Source organism: Lineus longissimus, chromosome 19 (assembly GCF_910592395.1).
Source record: "Lineus longissimus chromosome 19, tnLinLong1.2, whole genome shotgun sequence".
NCBI classification, from domain to species: Eukaryota; Metazoa; Nemertea; class Pilidiophora; order Heteronemertea; family Lineidae; genus Lineus; species Lineus longissimus.
The window spans coordinates 12,934,439-12,953,285 of NC_088326.1; the positions used below are offsets into that span (position 1 = coordinate 12,934,439).

Consider the following 18,847-nt stretch of genomic DNA (forward strand, 5'->3'; position numbering starts at 1 on the left):
AAAGTTTTCTTTTTCGAGTCAAACCTTCGAATTCTGAGCTGTGCCTGAAGATATGAAATGAAACGCTAGTTGTTATCGTCGAAAATGGTGATTTTCTTAGCAAGAATAGTTAGAAATTCTGCTGATGCATCGGTAATTTGAACAGATCGAGGATGAGAAACCATGGCAACAATAAAACGACCCGCCGCCATCTTTGGTACTTTTAGTACTTTGGCTGCGAATATTTCGTAAATTTACATAAATTTACATAAATAAATAATTTAAAAAAATTTATTGAAGTGACGCGTGAAATTTTATTTTTGAAAAATCCTGCATTTTGAAATTTCCATATCAACTGTGCCACCACAGGATAATGTACATACGCATTATTTCACAATGCAAGCAATGTTTGGGCCTATTCGAAATACCGCTGTTTTCAAGAGGAGAGACATTCAAAACTACAAGGCAGATGTGTACTTTACGCACTCCTGGTAAATAGTAACTCCATTGGCCAATACATGAATAAAAAATCACACAAACCTTAAACTGTGATCGATAAATTCGGCACAAATATTAATCCACCGATCGCCAGCCACCAGATTCACTATAACAAGCTTCTCTCATCAAGGAGGTTTTACTGATGAAACAAAACTGTTGTCCTCCAACAAGCTGTCCAAAGTGGCTGTCCGAGTCGGCTTCGGTAACAAAATGCACCCGGGATTTTACATGCCCTTCATCGAGGTATTGTTTAATGAATGCGGCTAACGTATATATAACGTTGGCACTTGCCCCTTAGGCACCTTCTCCATAGAGCTATACCCTATACTACACTATACGCGAACAATGGCTTCACAAAGGGTGCATGACCATGAAACTATTGTTCGCGTATAGTATAGTATAGTATAGGGTATAGCTCTATGGAATAGGTGCCTTATATTTGCGCTTAAAATCAAATCAATGTTTGTAGGCCAAGAACGTCTGGGCATGCAACTGGTCAATTTTAGTAGCAGGAAACACCGACAACAGCACGACAATGGAGTTTTTCACAACAAAGCTTAAGTATAAAGACTGTGCGTTATGGCTTTAAGTGTTACGTCACTGATTAGGCCCTAAGTGTTGTTTGTTGTAATCCGAAATACACGATTGTATGTGATCATAATTACGATGAATATGACCACTATAGACCAACCTGCATTTGGAAGTTAAGATTATGGGACTAAAATCTTTGAAATTGTTGGGGGGTTTTCTCGTCACATTTGGATTTTTTCTTGTCCAGGCCACCTGTCGTTGTGGCCGTCGTGGTGAGGGCAAAAAACTAGAGCGGCTCATTGCAATGTTTACAGAAGCCTGGACGATACTATGCCGAATATCCAACACGGCGGTTCACGCTCCAGTTTACAGAAGATATCAGCTTGTTTCCGAAATACTTCGCTTCGAAACTCAAATGATGCACTTTGAACAGATAAGAGTCATCATCGTCATCTGACAGCAAAACAACACTCACTATCCGACTTCTAGACCACGACCTACTGTCCTTAGTCCATCCTTAGATAGGCCTAAAGTGAACCACGGACTAATCTATGCATATCCATGTAGAATATACAAGAAATAACCTGACCAGGTTAGCTTGAAACTCTGATTTCAATATGTTTATAAACATCGGTGACAGTTCTCAATATCAATTTGTTCAATTCGACGTTCGCGAGCTAACATCAAAATGCGGATTTTAATTGTTCTTTTCGCCTTCGTGGCTATTTGTAGTGCAGCTGAGGGAGCGCATGCGCATCGCTTCTTCCAGAAGCTTTTCAAAGGTAGGGTCATCCCGAAAAAACCTTTTAGACCTGTTTTTCACATAATTCAATAGAGACGTTGAAAATGCTTACCAATCACGTGTACGTCTACGTGTACGCGCGTAGTATGATAATCCCACACGATGTTAAATATGAAAGCGCCCTGTATGAGTGGTACTCCCTAAAATGTGTATTTTACGGGGTTTTTTTTGTAAATTTCACTGAACAGTTTTCCACTGGAGGGGGGGGGGGGCTACATCTATGTTCAAATGTTGAATTACTATATATATTCAGTACAAATGCACTATGTCGGTTATATCGACGTTAGGACATAAACTGGCTGTGCTTTCTTGCACTCAATTGTAACTTAGTTGTATGAATCAGACATTGTTTGCCTGACCAAACTCGTGAAACAACGAAGTATAATATCGATCGTGCTAAATTTAGCTTTGGTCAATATCACGTAAACAAGTGCGTCCGTACTCTTTCTGGCTTGTTATCAAAGTTAGTTAGTTTAATATTAGTTTGCCCTTTGCCTCTCAGTTAAAAGAATTCAGGCCTAGCCCAATACACGGAATATTGTCTTTAAACAACTTTTTTTCCCAGGCAACGAGGAAGTCCGACACTATGAGGGGCTGGACGATGAAGAGATCAGGAATCACGTGAACAGACTGCTTGAGAGTGTCGGAAAGTTGGCCCAGTTGACCCAGGATCAGAAGACGCAGGACACAGGCTGCCAATGTGTCGGGGATACCTGCGGATGTTGCGCCGATTTTAACTTGCCTTCGTTGAAGATAGATGCAACAGGTAACCAAGGAATCCAATATGGCTGTCATCTGACCTTCTTTTCGAAGATCCATTCAATTAGCCTTAACCTCAATACGCCGATTTGAATCATCCTACCAAATGGCCGCTTCTGGAATCAGTGTGTATTTCAGCTTGTATTGTTCAGGTTCAGTGACCTAGTCGAATGATCTCGTCCCGAAGACCCTCTACGCTCTAAATTGTCTCACTTATGCACTTATTTTACCATAAGAACGAGGTGTTTCTGGAAAGATCTCAGTAAAACCACTTTGCAAATGAAAATAGACTTAAACTGGGCGATATCCTGGTGACCTCTTAAACCTGGGATCAGCCAGTTCGATTACCAGGCCCAAAAAGCTTCTTCTAGGCGCTGGAATTCGGTTCTTTTGCGGCAGAGCTGAAAACGTGAAGTGTCATATGGCGGTAGAAAATCGTAGATGGCTGCCACAGCTTTAAAATGACAGAAATATTGAAGAGCTGTGATCAATACAAATTTTAGGACGTTATGTAACAAGCCGTATCAAAATACTACCATTGAAAGCAGTAGCGAAGTAATTTTGAGTTATTCTGAATCGGTGAAGTATGTATACTGAAAATGGTTTTGCTTGAGTTGTTATTCACCCGTAATATGGGATCTCCCTTGACAACGTTACGATAAACTAACCCTATCTGGGCCGTGGACAAACAAACACTGTATTTTGTGTCAGTGGCAGATGACGGCACACCACTTGAATCATAAAGCAAACTTAATTGATTAATTGGTGGCCGTATAGGTAAATAATGGTTATGCAATACTTTTGTGAGCACAGTTATTCGCTTCTCTCTTGTTGTAACCACATTGCTTGTCGCGGGTTTGAAGGCGATGTGGTCAAACTTGCCATTGGTTACTTCGGCCCGACGGACCAGATTCCGGAAAATGGCCGACATGGAGCAGAGCAATAGGTGTCCTCGGGATGATCAATGGCTCCAAAATGGTTTACATTCGTTCTGCTCTAGATTGTTGATTTTTGCTAGGCCCTTATCTACAATCAGGCCACCTCCCTACCTTCAGGTTCCAGTGATTTGACATGAGAAACATTGCTCAATCTTGTGTCGGATTGAAAGATCTATTGCCAATTACGGACATTTTATTTCATTTTCAATAAGAAATGTTCTACGGTACATTGGCATAAAATCTTATAATCAAATCTTAAGCCCCAAAGAGCCATAGCCGTGTATGTTGAAAACACATCGACTCCTTTCTTTACAGCTTGCGTGAACTTTACGTACAACCCTCAGACACAGAATATCAGTCTGACCATGACCTACAACAATAAGACACTTCTCAACGAAACGGTCTCTCGTAAGTCTTAACCTGCTCACCCTCATTTCCCTGTATGGATGACTCCAGTTAATGCATTAGACGAGTCCATAAGAAAAAAGTGGGTGTGTGAAGGTATTTGCCAAACCTGGAGTCCCTATGTACAAGATTTGCTATCTGAGTTTTTTCGCAGTATCGGTTCTGCTGGAAGCCATTTTAGTAGGGAAAACGAACATATTCCTGACATCTCACGACCCTGACCAAATCTTTGGAGAAGTCACAGCCAATCTGAAAGCCGTTTTGGATTGAAAAACCCAACACATCACATACCTCGCCTGTCATTTCACTGGCGTTTTATTTGTTGCAGTTCACGATCCGCCACCACTATGCTCTGGCCTCCCGTACGTCGCCACCTGGTGTACGATCTTCTACAACATCACATTCACCCCCGAAGTACGATTTTGCCTCCGGTACGAGCTCCGTCTATTGGGGACAACCATACTTAGGATACCATTTGGTTGCTATACACTCCCGAGCAGGGCGGGAGAGGCGATGACGACAGTTCCGCTCCCAATGCCTGCGAAACGAGTCCACCTGGCGAACATTCTCCACAGGCAGAAGTTGCAGAAGGAATGGGTCATCAAATCGCACAGGGAGATGTTGTAGTTGGACTCAAATCCGATAGGGGCCTATTCATTGATGTCGTGCACGATATTTCTTGTCATCTTAGGACTATCGACTTCCTTCACTGGGGCGCGGTACTTGCCATCGTCGCTGTTGTTGTTGGGATAGACGTCCCCCGCTGTGATATCAAAATAAAAGAAATGCTTTAAAGGTGGAGGAAGATATTGTTTAGTGGGCCATTTTAAAACAGAATATATCAATTTCTTGCGTGGCCGTTCGCGAACTCTTTACATATAGTTCATCGCTGTTTATATTAGTGCTCGCCCTTTACAAAGTGGTGTCATATGTAGGCTGACGACACGCGAAGGTGTTTATAAGTGCATCATGGTGCAACATGATGGATGACCTTTGGAACACTCTGTATATGCTTTTTGTAAATAGCCATTTATGCATACCAGTTCCATGCATCTATATTGATTCAACTGTAATTTCATCTTCATGATTTGCATTACTGATGATTATATAACAATAAATCATATGGATATAGTCAAGAATAACCTACTTTTTTTTACATCGATTTTCGAAATTGTAGGCTCTTTGCTGTGCCTTTTTATACTGCATGCGCAGTAGCTATTCTCGCAAATAGAAATTCTCTATACTATACAAATCGAGACCGTTTTATGGGAGCTCACATTCCGCCACAAAGCTTGAGGCCGGAGGTAAACAGAATAAAACATAATAACGACTGCTCTATGTCCATAATTACCATTTGCAAATACATTTTCTGCATCTTCATTTTCATTTTCGAAGTAACAATGATCGTTGATATCTAAATGATTCAATCATCGTATGATTTTTTACATACCACACTTCACAAACGAGTTACGATATTTTTATCTACAGTCTGTGTTCAAACACATAGGCCTGTGACACGGCTTTAGGTCGTGTCATCATCATCTTATTTGTATGGGAGAATTCATATTATTCTAATCACTCCATGGCACTATTCTCGTGATGTATCCAGTATCTCGAATCTCTCATTGAGAAGTCATGGCACAGCTTTTGGTCTACATCTGATGAAGACTAACTGAGATTTGAGATCAGAATTGATGAACGCCCAAGAATTGTGTAAGCAAAGGAACTGGTAAGTTTTATTTTTACTGTGAAAGTTGAAAAGTTTCGAGGGAAATTCGAGCCAAAATGTGACCAGGGTCTAACATGCCATTATCTTTACTTTTCTCGATATGCATTGCAGATGTTTTCTTTCCTCAGCAAACCGTGAGGTAATGGCTAGGCCTGAAATCTTTTAACTGCCAAGTATCGTGTTCGTTCTGGCCAAAGTTCTCGGTTGAACTCAGGAATGTGAATTGATCACCTTTACCAAAAGAAATTGGTGTTGCACAACACCAGATTATCCAACACCAGATTATCCTTCAGGTAGGCCTAACCGATGCTCTTTCACGGTGTCAACTAAAGCTGGTCAACTATGACACAGGCTGCCCGGGGCTGTGTAACATTACTATTTGTGATCACACTATACAGTTTAGTGGCAAGAGGTCAGCCAAGTACCTTTGGCTAGATCTATATGAAAAACACTATAAGGAGCATACAAGACGTAATGCAGTTGTGTTTTTTTCAGTTAGGACGGTCATTAGCATGATTGGCTACACGTATTGCATTCTGGTCGTCCTGATCGTCATGACCTTGCGCGGGGCAGAAAATAACAGAGTCGATTCGGCGTATGGAGATGATTTCGGTTAGTAGAGTTTACATACTCGAGCCGGCGCAGTAATAATAGTGTAATGATGCGGTCTTGCTGTCATAGCTTGAATTGGCCGCCATTGAATCAAAATGTGCTGAAATTGCTCATCTAAGTATTTATCGGGATTTGTGTGCCTTTTTTATTTCTCAATATTAAAAAAGTTTTCATTATTGCCCTTCATATCTTTGACCGAACTGTTTTCTCCTAACACTGAGTGATTTTTGGTGGTTTTATGCGCACTTTTTTCGTCGCGTACTACGGAAAATTACTGTGAGGTCAGGTTTTTTTGTGCAGACGATGAACTCAGGCAAGGTGAGTTTTGGCCCTTAAACAGATGGAGCTCACAAAGTGACGAATCAAGTGGTCGCCACTCTAATCTAACTTAGATTAGAGTGGCGTAGATTCTAAGCCAACAACCTTGAAAAATGGAAAGGATTGCTCATCATGACGACCCCTAACAAGAATGAAGTGAACCAAACTGTCGATCTGAGTGAGAGGGCCCAACTTCTAGATAGTTGGACTGTTCACCCCTTCCACTTTCAGAAAACCCGGATATAGCGAGAATGGCCAAATCAAAACAACAACCAGCTCCAGTACCTAACAGAGGTAAGGTATTATGTTCGCCCTAAATTAGTAAATTTTAGACCTAATACAACACCTTAAATGGTCGAGGCAGGGGCTTCTTAACCATCCACCAGGCGGCGTTGCAGGACATGTATTAACGTGTGTGTGTAGACAGCGTAATCGTCCACGATGAGGAGAAACTGAATATTCGAAGTGGATCAGAGCACTATATTCAAAACGAGGCCCAGTGTTCTTCTCGGTGGGCAAAACAGTGAAACCCCCACTAGTGGCAGAAATCTGGCGGTATTGCACGATTAGCCTTTATAGACCCAAACCCGCTTCCCAGAGGGCGGATTGATGAGGCGGGCTGTCACTAATTGCAGGAGGTTTTCCTCAGTTGGTCTCAAGGCCTAGGAATTTCTGATCTCAGGTCTTGGTTGTTATAAGAGGTGGAATATTTGGAATTAGGAACAAAGAAGAAGGTGGAACGAAAAAGCACCTATTAATAGGGAAAAAGCCTAATATATGGCCCACCATACATCACGTGTTGTGCAATTAAGTGCCAAACTTTGGCATTTGATTGATTACTGCAACATTGCTGCGTTTCTCCATGATTTAAAAAAGGCGGTTACATTTCGTTCACGCAATATTACATTCTAACATGCTTATCATACAATGCATTGCACACATTGCGCTTACAGAGCTTGCCGATGGGGATGTCTGGGTTCAGATATCCCTACTTGTGGGTCTCACCACGGATTTGAAATAGATAAGCTTACACCACGAAACTTGCAGGGTGCTCTTTTTCAATGAAAATTGTTGTCCGGGTTTCGATTTTGTATCCTTAATAAATATACTTTACAAGTGCGTCCTTCCGAGCGTGGTCTCTCAGTAACAAATGCTTTCTATTTCAGTCTGGCATACCTTTGCTATCAGATTTCGCCTGTTCGCTAAGCTATTGGGCGATCTGATTGAAATATACAGTAAAGAAGGTAAGATGAACTCTACTGCATAGGCCCGGGGCTAGCTTTCGATCAAGGGGTGGAGGCGCGCGCTCCCTGCTAACTCGAGAATTGTGCTCTCTTCAAAAGAAACGTCTTCGAAACGTAATTTCGAATAAATTACACGAGAGGGCAGTCATTGCATCGATGCCTTCATCAACATTACGAAAGGGTGACTTTCTATTTTACTTCAAGCTCGGGGTCAAGGTCAAGGTCAAGGTCAAAGTCAAGGTCAAACTGCTCTTAAACGGAAATTAGCTCATGATGAACCTTGTGCCCTTGGAATATAATCAACGTATCAGTTATACAACACGTTGAGGATGCTTTTTCAGATTATGTGACCATTACCTTCAAATACTTTGCCCCTTACATTTCAGGCCTTGTCCAATACACGGTCTAAACAATCTTATCAAACGGTTATCAGGGCAATATTGATGACATCGACCCCCACGAAACAACTGTAACGGGGGTTGATAGGCCTAAACGGACCAGGGCAAATAAACGTAGACGATGTTTTCTTCTTGTTTGTAAGTTAATAGTGCCTTTCTTTTACTTGATTTGCTTTTCCAGACTGTTCAAAACCCATTCTCGCGCCTGGGACACTCGCAAAATACACTTTTGAAAGTGAGACATTTTCTCATGGAACGAAATTGTTGTTCTTCTGTAAGGCCGGCTACTACTTCCAGAAGATTGTGCAGAAAGTCAGATCGGGTTGCAAAGAATACGAATATGATGGGGAAAATGGATGTGATCCTAAAAGTGGTCAAACCAAAGATACTATCAGCTTCAATACCACACAAAGAAAGCTTGAGTGTATCGGGCCGTATTGGAGCAGTCCCGCACCCTCGTGTATTGGTAAGTGTTCAAGATCTTCATCATCTGCGTTCGAAATCGTAGAGATGCATGCTCGACGGTCAGTTCGATTTCGATAGCGACGTCGGCTGTCCAAGAGTGTTCAATTACAAAGTCTCAGCGCGTTAGGGTCAGGGTTGTGTTCTTTCGCCAGTATTCCTCTGTATTTTTATAAGGGAGCAGGTCTACAGAGCCCCCGAGCGCTGTGGTAAGGTTGATGTCCTTTGGTCAGTATTCCTCTCAATTCTTCATCCGGGAGCAGATGAGCTTGAGTCAGGTCCTTCAGCTGCGCATTCATATTGAGCAGATTCTGCCTGCATCCCCCCCCCCCCACCACATCAAAGCGCTCAAATTAAATGCTTTGTATTCAGCCGGTATAATCGGTGGCGATGTTATTTTCAGTGGCGTTTGTTTATGATTTCAGCGTTCACGTGCCCCGTTCCAACTGTTTCAAACGGAAGATGGCGTACTAATCAACCTCGGATCAAGCACAGAGAGGTTGTTACCATTACCTGTGACCCAGGTTATCTCACCCTCGGATCACCCTCAATCAAATGCAGTATAAAGCAGGCGAACATAAATGACGGTTGGAATATAGAACCACCGTCGTGCAGAGGTAAACAAACCGATAGACTGTAAATTCAGGATCGGAATTAGGACACCAAAAGCGTAGGGCTCTTAACGCAGTGCCGATCTGATTAGACTAGAGTCTCTGACGCTGTGAATCCTCGGACCCAGCCTCGTCCCAAGTCATTGCGCCTCCGCTATTTCCTGACGCAATATTTTGATTTTGCATCACTGCGCTCTGATTCGTTTCCTTATCACAAAAAGAGGGCAACATTATTACGACATCACCAGATTTCTCTGAAGTGTTTGATACCACAATTTGCCTCTCGGCAAACTTATTTTTCAACCTCATTTTCGCAGAGATAAAGTGTGCTCAACCGAAAAGACCAGAAAACGGGATCATATCGAACAAAAACTCGTCCAACCAGAACAGGATTGGCGCAGAAATCGAGATCATTTGTCAACGATATTTCCTGTTAGATGGTTCTAAAAAAAGGAAGTGTATGGCGAATGGCCGGTGGTCAGGGACCGATGCAACATGCCAACCCACACGTGTCCAAGGTAACTTTGGGTGCTGCATGTCAACCCACGCGTGTCGAAGGTAACTTTGGGCGCTCCATGTCAACCCACGCGTGTCCAAGGTAACTTTCGGCGCTCCATGTCAACCCACGCGTGTCGAAGGTAACTTTCGGCGCTCCATGTCAACCCACGCGTGTCGAAGGTAACTTTCGGCGCTCCATGTCAACCCACGCGTGTCGAAGGTAACTTTCGGCGCTCCATGTCAACCCACGCGTGTCGAAGGTAACTTTCGGCGCTGCATGTCAACCCACGCGTGTCGAAGGTATCTTTCGACGCTGTATATCAACCCACGCGTGTCGAAGGTAACTTTCGGCGCTGCATGTCAACCCATGCGTGCCGAAGGTAACACGTGTCCGCCCAACCTGTCTTTCGGCGACGCAAAAATCTGTAGAAAAAGGACTAATGTTGTGTACTCAGCGATCCGCATACATACGGATCCATGATAAGGCAATGAGCGCAACCTGCTTATCATCCCCCTAAGAAACAAATTATTTTTTATTGATACGTCATATTTATATGTCATGTTTTCAGATATTGCACATTGTCCCGTGCCTGTTATTCCATACGGGGCGAAAAGGTATTGCGAGAGAAAGTCTGGCGATAGATGCGTTTACGATGAAGGCGCTGTGGTCACCTACAAATGCTTTGATGAATTCATATCTGGCGGGCCCAGTCGTATCAAGTGTAACGGAAAAGGTCATTGGGAGCCCGCTGATCTGCCAAAGTGCGAGGGTACGTTCAGGAATGGTGGAGCCAGAATGAACAATATTTAATGGCAATATTTTATGAGAGTAAGATCGTATACTGTATAGATATACGTAATTATCACGATTGTTAGCCGATTTAGTGGCTCCATTAAGAGCAGTGGAGCAGTAGGATGCCTTCTATACGGTCAACATCACCTTTAGAAGGTAGTTCCAGGTTTAAAATGGCCACAATTTAGTCCGCTTTATCACTGTTTTTTCTCGAGCCGTTTTAGGCTGCGATTATATTATAGCGTTCACGTTTTCACGTTGTTACGTGTCACTGTTCGCTTTTCATGCGTGACATCATGAAGAACGAACAAGTCATTCCCAAAGAGCGGGCTACATACGATTCACGTTGTCACGTTTCACCCTCACGTCGTGTTTTCAAGCCTAAGGCAGTTAACTCGTGACAAGTGAAACAGAATCATGACAAGTGACAACATGAATCTTATATAACTCCAGCCTTTTGCGTATATTTGCAGCATTATTCAGTTTCGATGACCCCAAAAGTTTGGCAAGAAACTTCGGTGAGCTGTTTGATAAGATTCATAAGATTGATGAATACCTGGACACGGATGTAGGACGCATTCTGGACCTTAACGCACCAGGAGGATGCGACATTACATTTCTTCTCGACTCCTCCGGTAGTATCACACAAGATGAATTCGATGATACTATCGCGTTCATCAAGCTTTTTGCTGAGAAGGTAATCTATCTCTCAGTTCCACAGCGCTAGCCAAGCGGCCATAGGACCATCCCTGCACAGTTGACTACATGGCACTATAGTCGTCTATCCTCTGCGAGGCGGATCGGATCCCCCGTCCTTTTCCCCGTCCATTCCTTCACATCGTCCATCCGAATCCTCTTTTGTCGGCTGCGTCTCTGGTTTCCTTCTACTGTGCCCTGCAGTATGATGATCGCAAAGGTTACCTTGGCTCTTGTTATGTGGCAAAACAACCCTAGCTTCCTCTTCTTAGCCGAAGTCAGCAGGCTGTCGTGGCGTCCGAAGAGCTGAACGACCAGCTCTCTGACCTTGATGATGGTGGTATGAGTGAGGAGGTATGCGGTCACAGTTTAGCCCATGACTGCGGTGACAGTTGAGCATCATGATTTCGCACTGCAGCCTAAAAAGACGTGCATACAAATATGCAGAAATTATTCAAATAAGAAAATATAGTAAGTAGTCCACATTTCTATTTCTTTCATATATTTCAGGTTGGTGTATCGAAGAGACATAATGGAGTAAGATTTGCAGCCTTATCGTTTGCTGCCAATGCTACAAATGACTTCGATGCGAACTACGGATTTCACACCTTTCCAGCAAAAACTGTAGAAGAAGTCAAGGGCTTGTTAGATAAGCTTGGTTACATAAGTAAGTTTGCCTGCAGTATGCTGCACTGTCTTTGTCGAGAAATCTGGGTAAATGAGGCACATGTCCGTCAAAGGTTATCTATCTTGTGAGACCAACCTCTTCATCCCGGTGCAGACTTTTATGTATTTGAAGTTGCTCGACCTGTCTAGAGTTGCCCTCTTACGGAGGAATGTCGACTTATTTTCCTCAGGTGGCGGCACGAACATCAGAGGTGCGCTGACGTACTACGAAGAGGAGATGCTTCGACAAAATCGTGGAAAGAGAAAAGATGCCAAGCAGTACTTGTTCCTTTTTTCAGATGGTAAGATTAGTATTGTTTTTAATCAGCAAAGACAGTGGGGTTGTGCCAGAATGTCCCTTTCAATACATACCCTGGTAGTCTGGTTATTGATTTGCTTTAAAAAAACACCCTCGCGACATCTGTAGTAGAATCGTCTATTGTGTTTGACATGGTGATAGGGATAGCGTCTCATCGTGAGGAAAACGGCACTGCAAATACGATTGAAAGAATGTAACAAAATCTACACTTGGAACACTTTCAGTTCCGAACAACTTGTGGGTCGTTTCGTTAAGGTGAGCTAACCGTACGTCGGTTGATATCAGTCCATCTAATTCAGATAACATGCTCGCTAGTATTGGACACAGCAGTTGTATCGGTGTTGTTGGTATTGAATGCATTACCCTGCCGAGGACTGAGCGAGAACTGTAGCGACAACACTAAACCCGGCCGGGTGTCTGAATAGTATGGTTTCTTACAGGCCAGTACAACCTTGGGGGTAACCCAGAGGACGTAGCCTCACGCCTCCGTTCAGAGAAGAAGGTAGAAATATTCGTGATGAAGATGGGCAATGGGAAGGAGGCGTTGAAAGAAAAAACCAACACCAGAGTTCTCATGTCAATATCTTCAGAAAACAAGTTCGATAAAGACGGAAATAAAGATCAGCATTTCTTTCAATTCAAAGATTATTCAAGCGTCATTAACTTTTTGGTACAGATGTTGCTCAACGGAAGCATTGGTAAGCAAGTTAGGTCACATTGACTGTTTACTACAAAAGCTGGTAAGTTATACAATATTGGAGGCTTTTTCCGACTTCTTGGTTTTTTCCGACTTTCTTGGGAAATCCTAGTATGTTTCATAGGTTTTCTAGAAATCCAACCTTTCAGAGAAACACGGACGATGTCGGATCTTTGTCGGAAAAATCAGCAAAAAGTTCGCAGGAGGCTTTTTCTGATTTCTTGTTCTTCTATTTCCGATACTTTAGACTACAGTGAATGCGGTGTCGCCGGCACGACTAACATCACCGATGGCGACATTATCAGGGATAAACCTGCCAACCTTTTCGCCTGGCCGTGGATGGTAGCAGTCATGGAAGCAAAGGCTAACAATGTGAAATTCAGAGAAGTACGTAGATATGTCATGGGAAACGCATTACAGGAATAAGGTATCACTCCCTCAATGACATTTTTCTTTGCCTGATTAACTATTTGCTATGCCTTATTTCCGGCGCCTTTTACCGTGAAGATCTATTGTAAATACGGTTTGTCTGGCCGACCCTGGGTGGTGCCGGCGTATCTGGCAAAGGGCCTATTAACATTCACTACCGGTGAGTCGGCATATTCAAATTGAAGTTGTCACAAGATGACAGTAATTCACTCTTAAAGTTGAAGTCGGAGTGGGAGTCGTATATTATTATTATCTATTTATTTAAGTGTCATCCATAATATATAATGGCCAGCCATATCTGGCTTACAAGACACTACTATATGTACGTTTCGTTCGGGGGCTGCCGCGAGAGCCCGCGCGACCTCTCAATACCGAGTTCATACCGCGCGAGATTCTTGTTATCGTAAAGCGTCTATGTCAATTCATAACAGCCTCCTCAACAGGTGACGGTGTATAACCTTGTTTGCCCCTTACCCCGGTGTCGAAAGAATTTAAACATTAGCCCAATAACGGTCTATTGTCCTTAGAAATCGATCGATTTTAGAAAGCGATCTTCGACCATTGCTTGTGAAATAAAAATTCTTTCAACTGTTGTGTGGTTTGACGTGCAATATTTATATTGCGATGGTCGTTTTCAGCACACGCAAGTATGTGGTGGAACCGTTCTAGATAATGAGTGGATACTGACTGCAGCACACTGTTTTCAAGGCGATACATATAATAATCCAAGGAGAGTCATGGTCAAGTTAGGTAAATTTGATACGTTATGATAGCATTCGGTATAAAATTGTCCTGAAACCTGATCCACTGTTGTTCAGATACGCTTGTTCGGCAAATTCTTTAAGATATTCCTGGTAATGACCTACTTTTAGGATGTTAAACCCAAACGTGCCAGAATTGACTTAATGTTTATCTTCTTCTGCGTTCGACCTTTATGAGATGCACGATATTGACAGTCAATCCACTTTTGGTGGAGAGTTGGACCACAGAGCCCCAGAGCTTTGTCGAAATGGTAGTGTCCCTTGGCCCGTATTTCTCTCTATTCTTCATTGAGGAGCTGGTACAGAGCCCCAGAGCTTTGTGGTCAGAGTGGTGTCCCTGGCATGGCCAGTATTTCTCTCTATCCTTCATTAGGGAGAAGGTCTGAAGCCACAGAGCCCCAGAGCCTTGTGGTCAGGGTGGTGTCTTTTGGCCAGTATTCCTCTCTATTCTTCATTAAGGAGCTGGTACAGAGCCCCAGAGCTTTGTGGTCAGTGTGGTGTCCCTGGCATGGCCAGCATTTCTCTATATCCTTCCTTAGGGAGCGCTTGTTCGGCTAATTTTTCTTGCAGATACTTGGTAATGACCTACTTCTCGATTGTTAAAAACCAAACGTACCATAGTTGCCTTTATATTTCTGATTTATTACAAGTGGCTTCATTTTAATTTACATACATTGTATAGTGTTTTTAAGATAGATCTGGCCAAAGGCACTTGGCTGACCCCTTGTCACGAAACCACAACTAGTATAATGTTACACAGCCCTGGGCATGTAGCCGGTGTCATAGTTGACCGGCTTATAATAGACACAGTGTATGAACATTGGTTAGGCCTAACCTTAGGATAATCTAGTGCAAAACCACTATGTTTTGGTTGACGTGTTCTTGTCACATTCCTGAGTTCTACTTAGTACCTTTGGCCAGAACGATATGAAAAACATTTTACAATGTCTGAATTTCAGGTGCGATTGATTTTAAGAAGGCTCTATTCGACCGCCCCGACATCTTTGAGATGAAAGTTAGGTCAATGCATATTCATGAGAAGTGGTCCGTCGATCGAGATACCAAGAAGAAGTTTGCCAATGACACCAACTGGGCGCATGATATAGCGCTGCTCCGCCTTGATAGAGAAGTCCCGTTCTCCAAGAGTGTCCGACCAATTTGTTTGATTCCCGAAAACACATCAAACAACGGTAATTACTAGTAAGAATCAAAATATCTGTGCTCACCAGCCAGCACAGACTCTGCGTTCCACATCAATGGGGCTGGTCATTCCTCCCCGTTTCAAGACCTTATTCCATGGTGCCCGGGCTTTCTCGGTCGCTGCTCCGCGGCTGTGGAATGACCGGCCACCACAGAGCAGGTGTGCTGGTTCGATGGACAGTGAATGCCAATCTCAAGTAATCTGTTCTTCGTTTTCAAGAGAACTGCCACCCATATTTTAAATGGGCAGCCAGTTTTGTTTTCTTTAGGAGTTCAAGTTCTAGCCAGAATGGTGCTACATGTAGTTTTTTCTCAGGCAATAAGTATTGGTCAATTGGAGTGTTGTAAAATTGATTATGATATTGGTAAAGGGTTCTTCTCAACACATCTAAAATTTGGTGAGGATTGATCCTGTTAGACCTAAGAAGTACCTTTTTTACCTAAACCTAGGCACAGCAATGTTCACGTATTGTACACTGTGCCTAATACAGGGCTCTTGCCTATACATCTGATCCGATGGTTTTTGGCATTTTCAGAGATTAAGGATAAGATTGCAGTGGTAACCGGTTGGGGCCAGTTCGATACGAGTGACGTGGATGGACAGAGGTCAGACATCCTGAGACAAATCAAACTTCCAGTTGTCACGCCAGACGAAAACCAAGAGAAGTGTAAAATCCATCATCGGGCGGAGAAATTCATATGTGCAGGTAATATTGACTGGTTTCGTGATTTGCATATCCTCTCTAACTTTCTATTACCAGCTACTGACACAGGGGTTTGTACACTGCCAGAAATGATAATAATCAATACGTCATCACTTCTTTCTTTAATGTAAGCAGTGCTGCATTGAGATAGTTAATAAGTTGTTTAGCACATTACCTCGCATTTAAAACAGAATTCAGGCCCAGACCAACACACGGTCTATTGTATTTAAACAAAGCCCGCTCGCACCTAGGCCTAAATTCCCATTGTTCAACTGTCTTATCAAAAGGCTATCAGAGCAAATCTTGATAACATCGACCCCCGCGAAACAGCTTTCATGGGGGTCGATAGATCAACAGCGACAAGGTCAAATAAACGTAATGGTCACGGACATACCCTGCGCAGCCAGAAATGATTAAATCCAGGTAATCACTTCTAGTTTTGATGAACAGGATTGTATGGAGTTACGATAATAATGATAATGTTTGCTGATAACAAGTCGAGATTAATCCATACTTGCTAATAAGAATAAGACGCAAAATATATCTTGCGGAGACAATACATGCGAAAACCCGTCCTTCCCATATAAACATCATTTTGACGAGACGAGGGGATATTCTGTCTGTGGACCCACGATATTCTATAACATCTGAGCCTTGTCTACTTATCTCGCTTTTCCAGGCGGAGAGAACAGAGTTGATGCTTGCAAAGGCAACAGTGGTGGTCCGCTGATGGTCGAGTTTTTGGCGGAAAACAATCAACCATCCTGGAACCAAATAGGTAAGTTTCAGACCGTTTCAAGTTTTCGAGACAAAACCATAATCACACAAGCTCATCTTCTCATACGCGTTTCACCAGGCGTATATCGCACAGGGTCACTGTCTATGGGCAAATGCCATTCTCTAAGGTGAGATTAAGACTACTCTCTCTATGCGCTAAGCGGGACAAGCCAGAACGCCAACACTGCAGTCAGACAATGGGTGATATGAATAAAGACTAGCAAATGCTTTTATCGAAATCTCCATGTACATTTACACTAGGCCTTTCTGTACAAAACCATGTACATTTACACTAGGCCTTTCTGTACAAAACCGGAGTAAAAGCATTTGCTAGTCTTTAATCATATCACCCAATATGTTCCCTCTAGATGATCCCTTAAACAGTATAAACAATTTTGTGATCGGAGCGAGTTTGTTTTTTTAAACTAAGCTTGGACTAATAATAAAGAGAGAGAGGAAACGAGTTTCTGGTACATGCAATTTCAATAAGAATATTGTCACTTCTGTAGGTATTGTTTCCAGTGGATTTGGCTGCGCCAACAAGCTGGCATATGGACGGTACACAGACATAAGGGCGTACAGGCAGTGGATCAAAGGTATTATGACGAATAACACAAAAGCAAGGGAATAAAGTTGTCGCCCGTTATTTTAAGGCGCATGTTACAATGCCGCTGTCTATAAGAACAATAAAAAACGTCATTACGTCATGAATACCATAGCCAATCAGAGGCTTACAAGGCGATACACAGACATAAGGGCATACTTGCAGTGGATCAAAGGTATTATGACGAATGACACAAAAGCAAGGGAATAAAGTAGTCGCCCGTTATTTTAAGGCGCATGTTACAATGCTCCTGTCTATAAGAAGAACAATAAAAAACGTCATTACGTCATGAATACCATAGCCAATCAGAGGCTTACAAGGCTTTTGCAGGATAAATCACTCTGTTGACCAGAGTGAACATAAATGACTACTTTCTGGTACAAATGCTAATTTATTGCATCCTTCATCCAAGTAATATATTTATATATGACTGGCACATAGTATACACTAGAACATGTAAAAAGATTTTTCGCAATGGCTATTCAGCGGGTCATAACTAAGGTAAGCGAGGAGAACTTCTTTTATCCAAGTGAATCTGGAATTGATTGAGCGACCCGGATACTGTTACGTCACGCCACCCAATCTCCCAGTCTCGTCGTTGGTAACAGTTGCTTAGTAAACTGTTTACTAGTGTATACATTTGGCCACTTCCGGTTGGTCTCTTTCGGTTAGAGGCAGCAGAAAGCAGCTAGTCGTCTCATTGGGAGATTGTACGCCACCCTCTGTTGAGCGGAAGTATGCACATTATATTTTTCATGACGAAAGAAAAAAACTTGCAATTTCTTTCAGGATAATAAGTAAGCCATTTTATTCTCGAATCATTCATAGAAAGAACATAAAAACGTCGAGTGGTTTGTGTACATATCAGAGAGGTTCAGATCCCGATCTGGGAACGAGGTTGCATTTTCACGACGGATACCTCGATGTTGTTGGAAATGCCACAAAGCCAACTGTCTTTTGTGTAGGACAAAGACAGGAAACAATAAATTGACTAGAAGAGTTCAACCAGAGAAAAAGTTAACTCGACCTCGGATCAAAGTTTTAACCTCTCTAATATTTCGACGTTCCCGTTTTTATCACCTGTCCTAACTTAAAGGCAAGGTTTGTTTGAGTATATTGTTAACAAGTGGCTCGCTAACAATAACTAATTGACATGGTCATAGTGCAGTCAATGCACACGCCAACGCGATGCAAACTGGCATGGTTGGTGTTGTCACATCGCATGATAATAAAGCGGCAGTGTCAAAATGTATTTAAAGCTAACATGCATGTATAAAACCTTAACGGCCAAGTTAGAAAACACAAACGCCGACCACCAAACAACCAACTGCACTTGAAACATGATAGACACCCAGCTACTGGTCTCACTTGACTGCACAAACAACAAGTTCATTGAAGAGACAAGTCACAGAAGAAA

At 42.6% G+C, this 18,847-nt stretch overlaps 2 protein-coding genes across 4 annotated transcripts; both read left to right on the forward strand.

Moving 5' to 3' along the window:
• Positions 1-1,653: 1,653 nt before the first annotated feature.
• Positions 1,654-5,179, forward strand: LOC135502964 (uncharacterized). The gene is made up of 4 exons (XM_064796193.1): positions 1,654-1,790; positions 2,376-2,576; positions 3,823-3,915; positions 4,241-5,179. Exons 1-4 carry the CDS (start codon positions 1,697-1,699, stop codon positions 4,537-4,539), a joined length of 687 nt encoding a protein of 228 aa, XP_064652263.1. The 5' UTR covers positions 1,654-1,696; the 3' UTR covers positions 4,540-5,179.
• Positions 5,180-5,482: 303 nt separating this feature from the next.
• On the forward strand, positions 5,483-18,410 carry LOC135503291 (complement factor B-like). Of its 3 annotated transcripts, none has more exons than XM_064796802.1 (18): positions 5,483-5,641; positions 6,137-6,253; positions 6,803-6,865; positions 7,738-7,815; positions 8,395-8,679; positions 9,101-9,292; positions 9,604-9,804; positions 10,354-10,554; positions 11,051-11,274; positions 11,784-11,940; positions 12,131-12,241; positions 12,699-12,956; positions 13,203-13,342; positions 14,023-14,134; positions 15,105-15,335; positions 15,882-16,052; positions 16,729-16,827; positions 17,336-18,410. In XM_064796802.1, exons 2-18 carry the CDS (start codon positions 6,154-6,156, stop codon positions 17,455-17,457), a joined length of 2,745 nt encoding a protein of 914 aa, XP_064652872.1. In that variant the 5' UTR covers positions 5,483-5,641; positions 6,137-6,153; the 3' UTR covers positions 17,458-18,410. The 3 variants fall into 3 exon arrangements, with proteins under 3 accessions (XP_064652872.1, XP_064652874.1, XP_064652873.1); XM_064796804.1 differs by having other exon boundaries at positions 17,349-18,410; XM_064796803.1 differs by lacking the exon at positions 6,803-6,865.
• The last annotated feature ends 437 nt before the right edge of the window (positions 18,411-18,847 follow it).